Here is a 9,259-nt window from a genome sequence, read left to right on the forward strand (position 1 = left end):
CTACAGCCCACTTCTTTGGATGCATAGAAGTGGGCTGTAGCCCACGAAAGCTTATGCTTCCAAAGAAGTGGGCTGTAGCCCACGAAAGCTTATGCTCTAATAAATTTGTTAGTCTCTAAGGTGCCACAAGTACTCCTGTTCTTTTTGCGGATACAGACTAACACGGCTGCTACTCTGAAACAGATCAAGGGAGAAATTTTGAATCCAAGTGTTTCAGCAGGCTTGTGAGAGTCTAGGCATCCACAAAACTTGCACCTGCGCAGCGCACCCATATCTGACATGATGGTGGAAAGGTTCAGTAGGACTATGGGAGTTAAACTGGCTACATTGGAAGAACTGCACCAAATGGCCTGGGGCCAGCATACTCCATGTCTTGTGAGGGTTTAGGACACAGTTAGGTCCCAGGACTAAACCCCAAATTATCCATAAGGACCACTTGAGAAGATATCAGGGGGACAGAATTTGAGCTTGGCTGCCCCCTGAATCTGAGAATGTAGCTGGGAAAGTTGTTAGAGGTGGATTCCCCATTCTAACAAAATGATCTGGGCCTACCATAGCCAGCAAATTTCCTGGAAACAATAGGCATTTTTCAGCTGCTTATTAAAAGAAATCTAGGGAGAGAAATTTGGGTGCACATAACATTTTTGGGGATTACTAATGTAAAAACATCTTGACAGAAAAACTCTGTACATATGCAAATAGTTAACCTAGTATCATTTTTAATATGTTAAATTATTTCTTTTCATTCTGTTTGGGATTGGTTGTTGGGTATCATCATTTTAAGCCACATTGGGACTGTGGGTGAAGCTGAGGTGGTGGGGCAACTGCTGTTATGAGCTGGATGAAAACTTGTTATGGGTTGAGTTAAAACCCCATTGAGATTGGTAGGTATGAACTTACCTTTCAGTTAAAACAGCTCTAAGCATAAGCCTTCACCTAAAACAAAAATAGTGTGTGAACTGACCAGGAGCTTTTGCTGAGTATTATTTTGGGTGAGGGTCTGAGTGTAGGAAAGCAAAAGAGACAGAAATATATATAGAGAGAGCGCCTGAAAACAGGGCCCTATAAGAAAGCTGAAAAGTGTGTGCTTGGTGCTGTGAGAGAAAGAAGCTGTTTCCTGCTATTTGAGTCCTTCTGTGTTCAGAGAGACAGAGCTTTGCACATTCTTTGTAAATAAATAAAACTGCATCAAAGGCATAGCTGACTATCACCAATTTCTCCTCCCAACTGGAACATCCAGATGGCCCCAAACTGTGACTAGCCACTTGGGTCAAAAAAGGGAAACAATATCTATAAAGAGCCATTTGTCAAAAAATCTTAATGTGCTTTTTAATGTGCATTATTTAAGTTAATCTCTTACACATTCTTCTTGGGATAGCTGTAAGGCTCCTGCCACAGACTACAATTATTTAAATTAAATTGTCACTTAGAATTAGAAAAAACATTAGTGGCACTGGCATCTCACCTGGTCACCACACTGGCTTCCACACAAGACTAATCTGACTCTTGACACCTTATTTGAAAGTTCCAGAAGAGAATGCATTTCAGCTTTTGCACATTGTTCAAAATCATATTTACTCTTTGTTTTTATAGTTGGAATAAGTTTATAAACATTTTCTTGTCTAGATGGTATATGCACCAACCATTGCATGTTTTGTTCTTTCTGTGTACAATGCAATGAACTGAGAGATTAGAAAGAAGCTAACCTTTAAATTAGAGCACAGTCAATTACCGTCTGTTATTTCTCTGACCTGCCTGAGAGAAATGATAGATGGTGCCATGAAGATAATTGTTTTCCTATTAAAAATGTCTACAACACAGTTATAAAAATGGAAAATATGAATCTGTAAACAGTATGTTTTTCATTTTTTAAAACCAGATTTAAATTAAACCAGTTCAAAGTACACTGAATACACTTTTATTAATTTTAGAGTGGTGTATTTCAATTTAGCATAAACTTGCTTCTAATTAATTTAAGCTGTATCAACATACTCTAGAATTATGTTGATGTAAGAATGTCCACAAAGCTTTTTGCATCAATTTAACTAAACTGATTTTAAATCATACCTTTAGTGTGTATACAGAGCCTGAGATAGAGAAGACTTATTTTTTTCCAATGTCCTATACCTTGTATTGTTGTTCACACCTGTGCAAAGTGGGTGTAAAATGCTACCAAATCAGAATGATAGTTTTACATTCCTCTGCACAGCTGTAAATGACGACGCAAGTTAGTGGGGAACCAGGCCTAGAGTACAGAATTACAAACGATGAAACAAAGATACAGTATTCATAGATACAGACAGAGTGCTAACCTTCTTGAAGCTAGTGGATCTTTCTCTCATTTTTGCTTTAGTCATCACTATGTGATCAGCACTTGATGATTACCTTGTCTATGGAGGATGTAAGCAGGCTGTGGGCCACTCATGTATGGAAATGTTCAGTGGGAAAGGGAGGAGTATTTGTGATGCAATAACTTTTTAAAATGTTAAAATTGTGTTTTTACTTTCTATAGTCCAGAGGACAATAAAAACATTCCCATGCAAAATGGCCCAAAGCCTATGTGGGGAAAGAAAGATCCATGAAAATTTCCTTCCAGCCAACAAGTGCATTTTTCTAAACACAAAATAACTATCTAGAGTTGGTTGGAAAACTGGGGTGGCAGGGAGCAGGGGGGGCATGGAAAATTTCTACTTTTTTGGGGGGGAGGGGGAAATCAAGCCCCCAAACTTTCATCTGAAAACTAAAAACTTGGATCTGAAATGCTGCCACCGTGCCGCATGGGAGTTGTAGTTCAGGTGCCTCAAACTCCTATTCTGTATGGAACAGTCTCCATCTCCCTTGAGGTACCACCTCCCCTCTTGTCGAGCCACTGTTGTGCCTCATGGGAGTTCCATTTCCATGGTGCATCATGAGAGGTGGAGTTTGGCCATGGAACCTAGCCCATAGAGGAGAATGAGATACAGAAACTATAATTCCTACAAGGCACCATGGAAGCATTTCCTAACTGAAATTGTTTAATTTTCAGCTGACATTTTTCACTAAATATTTAGGCAAAAATCCAATATTTCATCAGAAAATGTTCAACCAGCCCTACTAATATCCCATTAACTTGCTGAATTTAATGTTTTTTTTATTAAAGTTACAGTATTAAACAGTATTTTATTTTATTACAGTATTAAAAGTATTCATATAATATCTAATTTTTGGTCATGTATATTAAGTTGGAAGTCCATTCCAACTATTTATCATTCTGTAAATTAATACCTCAAATTATTTCAACATATGTTCCCTCTCTCAACTTAAACCTTTATCCCCTAGTTCTGGTGTGCCCAGCAACCACCAATAATCAGGATTAATTAATAATCAGGAGGTAATAACCCTCAGCTAAATCATGTCACCCTTGAAGCATCCTCTCTCAAAACTAAATAATCCTAATTTTATCAATCTAAGTACAACTCCTTATTCCATTTATCCTCTTCGTTGCCTTACCCTGTTGTGTCCTTAATTTAATCATAGTTTTCTTCAAGTAAGGTAACCTAAACAACACTATGCCCCAAAGGCAGTATAACCAATGCTTTATAAGAGAGAGAGCACAATATCATTAGACTTTTATTGTCAAGCCAGCATCCTGTTAGGAGGGTATAATGGAAAGGACTTGTGGGACAAGTGTATTCTAAGGAGGAATTTGCACATGTGGAGGGAAGAGCCAAGCCTAGAATATGGCATGATAGATTGGGCAGCTCAAATGAGAAGTTTGGGAGGAGTACAGGCAGCAAGATGGGGATCTTGAGCACATGATAGCCAAAATGGAGGCAATGACAGAGTTGTACAGAGCTTTGAAGGAGATGGGAGCCCAAATCAGAACTGAGTCTTGGGGCTCTGGTTCATATTTGGGATTTTTAAACCCTACAGTTTGGTTTGCTTAAAGGATTTTTACTCACAATAGAAAGGAGAACCAACTGTAAGGCTTAGGTTCCAAACACCTCAAAGTTCACATCCAGGGTTATGGTTCATTGCCATCTCTACTCTGAATTTGACATGGGAGGTTGAGGGAATGCCAGGGAAAGGGTTTCAAAGAGGGAGGTGACATGGTCAAAATGGCAGATGATGTTTTTAGCAGCAGCATTTCAAAAGACTGGAGGGGAGCGAGGGAAGATTTCAAGATGACATTCTCTTTTCTGGTGACCTTTTCAAACTGCCCTAACGCTTCTGTTTTTCAGTTCTCTTGATTTCCTATTCCAGTGAAAACAGTTTTTGATACACTGAAATATTGTATTAGTTGATAAACCTCTGAGCATGTTGCCAATTTCATGCACATATATTGTTAATGTGAAACATGGGATATAAAAGCTTTTGATCTTTTACATGTACAGTAACTGTTTTTTTAAAAGTAATTTTGATTTCAGATTTTAAAAGCACTCTAACCTTTTACTGAAATTCATTGATGCAGGCACAGTGGCAAAATGAGGACAGACACATACATGGAATGAAATAACCGGCTGCAACTTTTATTAAACTTTAGCACAGGAGAGGGGCGCTACCTGCCATCACCCATACTCTCGTATACCAGACATTTAATTGGTTCCAGTGTGGAAGTTACATGGCTCCTTACCATATAACCCGTAACTTGGGGTAGGCTCTCTTCAGAATACACCCTTGGACTCCGCTCTCTCTGAGTACTAGCATCTCCTCCTCCCCAACCCACATGAGGAGAACAGAGGGTGCTGTCGGGTGAGGACCTTGGCCTGCAAAGGCCACAGAGTCTCCCCCTATCCTGTGAGCCCAAGGCCCATCACCAAAATCCCATGTCTTTTACGAACCGTTCATTTTATTTTCTTAACCACACTGGTAACTGGCTGCAAGTTGCAACACATAACAACTCAACCCCCAAGTACCTCAGTTACGTTCCATGCATGTTCTGGCTAGGAGGTGCTGTGAATAAGGCTAAAAAACCTTCCTGGTCCTCTGCCAATTGGCCTATGCAAGAAAAAATTCCTTACTGACCCCCAAACAGGTGATCCACTAGACCTGCAGCTTCTGTCAGGCTGGATTCTGACAGATGGGTAGGGTGGCCTGCTGGAACAGAGCCAAAAGAGGCTCCACATGGCCCCCATCCTGGGAGCTAGGGAATGCTGGCCCAGTGACTGCCAGAGACTCCTTCCCCCCAAGCTGGCTGCCAGAGACTCGTGGGGGGAGGAGCTACCTGGTGTTCCTCAGCAAGGGTCTCCCTTGCTAGCTGCTGGGACTCCCCTTTCACTACTGGCCCCATCAAGTTCCCCCACCCATTGAGGCAGGTGGGTGGCATTTCTCCTGCTGCCTAAACCATCTGAGTGTGTGAGAATCGGCAGGGGACTGGACTCGATGACCTCTCGAGGGCCCTTCCAGTCCTAGAATCTATGAATCTATGAAAAGACAAAAGAATTAGTTTAACTGAAATGCTCACACTTTGTATTGTACCAAGGCATGATGCGTCAAATTCAGATCTTAATTTGTCAAAACCCAAATCCATTTGGATTTAATTATTATGGTTCAGCTGTTGATTTGGATATCATTTACATAATCTCTTACCATTTTCCTTCATCTCCTTATCTCTCTTTTACCCCCATCCCACCCCCTGTCAGTCCCCTCAAAAATTGTTCTGTCATCAATTTATTCCTTTGGGAGAACTGTGTGATACTTAGAATCTAATTATTTCTCTGCCCGTCTCTTCAGAAATATTGAGATATTCTAGCTGAAATCAATTATTTACCTGATTATCTAGTTATCCAAGGTTAAGTTCAAATGATTCTTTTACGGCACAGTTCTGCTCATGGATGTTTGTGACACATCTCTGACTCCCCAAGTGAACACATCAGTGACCGAACTTGGCCCTTTCAGAGCACAGTTTGATTTTTGTAAGGGACTTGCTTTCCTTTCCAAATATACATCCAGCCAATTATTAGTTACAGGGAAACAGAAGATTTTTGTCTGCTTACATTACATATGAATGGTGTGCTGTGCCCATTAAATCTGCCAGATAATCTGCATATTTTTTGTAGAGAAGGCTGCTAATAAATACACATTTAAAATGTTATTTTTATTTAAATTTCAGTGGTCCGTGTTAGACTAGTAATTAATATTAAGGCCATTCGTTGCAGATACTAGGACAAAGCTTATTTTAATGATGCTTAATTAAAACAATGAAAATATGCACAAGAGACCACACTTTTTAGGCAACCTTCTTAAGACAATTCCCAAATGTATAGAATACTATTCTCTTCCTCCTTTATTGGAATACCGCCTCTGCTAAGCAATCCATTATTGTTGGTCACTTAATATGTTTCACTTTACTTGAATCATGAAGTGTTTACAGGAAAATATATCTTGCTATGTTTAAGAAAGCTCTTGACAAAAAAAAAAAAAAAAGTAAAATGGTTTCTTCCCAGGAGAAAGAGGAAAGATTTAAATCTAGGGTCCTGAAAAAGGTGTGATCTCTAGCACTCTAAGGGCCAGGTGTCTTGGAAACTGAATTTATCTCTATTGTTTGCAGGAGTGAAAGAGCTCGCTGGATTACTGCACTTGGACAGAACAGTGACAGACGGAATGCAGACAGGACAAGTAAGTGAGAGACAAGAAGACTTTTCAGAGACTTAACGTGAAAACAGAAATCTACTGCCCCTCAGTGGATAGCTTGAATAAATGTAGACTGTAAGAATAAATGTGTTTCCTTCCAAAAAACAAATTATCCAGATTTCCTTTGCGATGTTGTTGACCTTCTGTGGATGCTGTTTATCAAGAGCTTTTCTGAGCAAGTTTTTTCAGGGTTTTTGTGGTACAAGGAGTTATTTTACTTGCATTCATTAAAACTGGTTTGGCCAGTTGTATCAGCCTATTAGTGACTAGGTTGAGAATGCAAGCTGATTTTATGTCTGACCCAAATTCATGTTTGTGTTTAGCTCCCCATGGGGAAGCCAGCATGTTTAATGTGCTCCATTACTGAGCTTACTTGGGTTGTTTTGTTTTGGCACATTCTAAAATGGGATGTTAAAATGACGTTTTTGTGTATGTTGCTAAAATATAAAGGTATTCAGTTGCTTATACACATCATGTGGTTCAATATATCCTATTTCTTCCTTAGCACTGACACAGGTAGAGATTGTCAGAACTTACTCTGCAAAGCAGTCAGATGAACTATCCCTTCAGGTTGCTGATGTGGTTCTGGTTTATCAAAAAGTGAATGATGGTGAGTAAACAGTTTTGCGATTAGCTACCACCAAGATAGATTAGTCAAGCTGGGAAACAGAGTCCTAGAGAATTCAAGTTTCCATCTAGTATCAGCTCCACAATGAAATGGGGTGTCAGCCTAGAAAAAACGCTACAGAAAGCCATAGGATTAGGCCCAGGTTCTTGAAGGACAGCCACTCTTTATGCAGGCATTGTGGCCACATTCAAGTAAATTTCCATCCAACTCAGAGGATTTGCATAGATAATTAATTGCAGGTGCAGCAATGTGGGTATGATTTTTTTTTTTTCCAGGAGCCATGTGCCCATCAATAAGAAACTAGGTTAAGGCCTCTTTAAAAATCTGGCTTTCAAGAGTCATCATTGCTTTGTGAGCAATGTACTTGTTGATTTGTCTGAATACTCCACACATTCAAGGTATTTACATCTTGTGCTGTGCTTCAGAACATTGTTACTCTCTAAGGGGTAGTCTTGCAGCATGTGAGGCAGGGACTGTCATTTGTTATGTAAATGTCAGTCACGTTGGAGCCCAACCTGGTTATTGCTACCACAATAAAAATGTTAATAACAATGCTGAGCATGTTCTGCAAAGTTGCTGAGTACAGTCAACTCACAATAGCTTCAGTGGGACTTGAGAGTGCTCAGCACCTTGCAGAAGGCAACCCTTAGCTCTAACCCAGTTGTTTACTCTCACTTACAAAGAGTAAAAAACAAAGGAAAAACCTCCTGCTGACTTGTTAGTTTATATTCCTGAGATCCAAAGACGGTCTGTGGTTTTCAAATATACTGTATCTTTACTGCTTTATTTTTATTATTCCTAAACTGCATGCACAATGTTTCCAAATAACATGGTCTGTCTATACCTGATATTTTACTCATTGTAAACATAGCCATATTACAGATGCAATGACAAACTGTGTGTACAGGAGTCTCTCTATAAACATGCCACACACAGTATCTTACACATGTATTTATTGTTGACTCCCCATTCTCCCTTGCAGGTTGGTATGAAGGTGAACGATTGCGGGATGGTGAGAGAGGCTGGTTTCCAATGGAGTGTGCCAAGGAAATCACATGTCAAGCCACAATTGACAAGAACATGGAACGGATGGGACGTTTGCTTGGACTTGAAACAAATGTATAGAGTCCCTAAAATCTATTTTTTCTTTGCTTCAGGATTTGCACTAAGGGCCCTCAGTGGTGGCTTGATTTTGTGCTTATTGTCCCACTATAGCTGTAGCGTGGGAGCTGTGAATCAGAGATTTGTAAAATCAGTGATGCGAGGAAAGGCGGGGGGGGGGAGGGAGGGAGTCAGCCGCTCGCTGTGTGTCCAGGCTACTTTAAAGTTAAAAGCCCCTAAAAAGTAAATTACAATTCTAAAGTTCCCATAACAAAATGCAGGTGACATCTTTAGATAGTCCCCTCTTCCTTGTTTTACAGTGTGAGAGAGCTAACTGAATCAAGGTCTTATCTGCACTGAATCCTAACTGGGATTGAGTGGTAGGCTTTGGAGAGCAGCTCCACATATCTTTGACTTCACCTCCCTTTGTCTTTAGCTGCGCCACTCCCTTTACCTTTATGTGCTGTTTCCTCACCCACACCCGTCCAACCACACAAACACACTTTTTTTTTCTTGTTTGTTTTTTCAGTCATTTAAAAACACCTTAGCTTCCTCTGGCAAGGCCGACCACCAGCCACCCACAAACATGTTGCCCTGCAAGCAAGCAGCAGCAACAACAAACTAATATTTGGGGATTTCCCACTCCTCAAGGGAAAGTTTCAGTGCTGTATTGCTAGCACAAGATGGTGATATGTGTGGGGATAAATAGCAGCTCTCAAGCCCCTCATATGGCCTAAAATGGAACCCGTGAGCACGCACTGTATAAGGTGCTCCCTCCCCAGTAAGACCAGAGAAGACATACACCAAGTAAAAAGATGTTCCACTAAGTTAAGAGTGCACAGCTTTCTACTTTTGTAATATAAGAGGCTCTTTGAGCTCTGGTCAAGTGAAAAATTCTCTAAGTTATTCTGTTGGGTC

The 9,259-nt window shown here is 40.2% G+C and overlaps 1 protein-coding gene across 2 annotated transcripts in view; it reads left to right on the forward strand.

The window, feature by feature from the left end:
- Window positions 1-8,522, forward strand: part of ARHGEF26 (Rho guanine nucleotide exchange factor 26) — a 101,984-nt gene extending 93,462 nt beyond the window's left edge. Inside the window, exons 13-15 of one of the 2 annotated variants that reach the window (XM_034781271.1) lie at window positions 6,530-6,597; window positions 7,118-7,222; window positions 8,223-8,522. In XM_034781271.1, the coding sequence (XP_034637162.1) occupies window positions 6,530-6,597; window positions 7,118-7,222; window positions 8,223-8,365 (316 nt within the window). In that variant the 3' untranslated portion in view covers window positions 8,366-8,522. The remainder of the gene's footprint in view (window positions 1-6,529; window positions 6,598-7,117; window positions 7,223-8,222) is intronic. The other variant, XM_034781272.1, reaches the window with a different exon arrangement.
- Window positions 8,523-9,259: the final 737 nt, after the last annotated feature.

The sequence above is a fragment of the Trachemys scripta genome, chromosome 9 (assembly GCF_013100865.1).
Source record: "Trachemys scripta elegans isolate TJP31775 chromosome 9, CAS_Tse_1.0, whole genome shotgun sequence".
NCBI classification, from domain to species: domain Eukaryota; kingdom Metazoa; phylum Chordata; order Testudines; family Emydidae; genus Trachemys; species Trachemys scripta.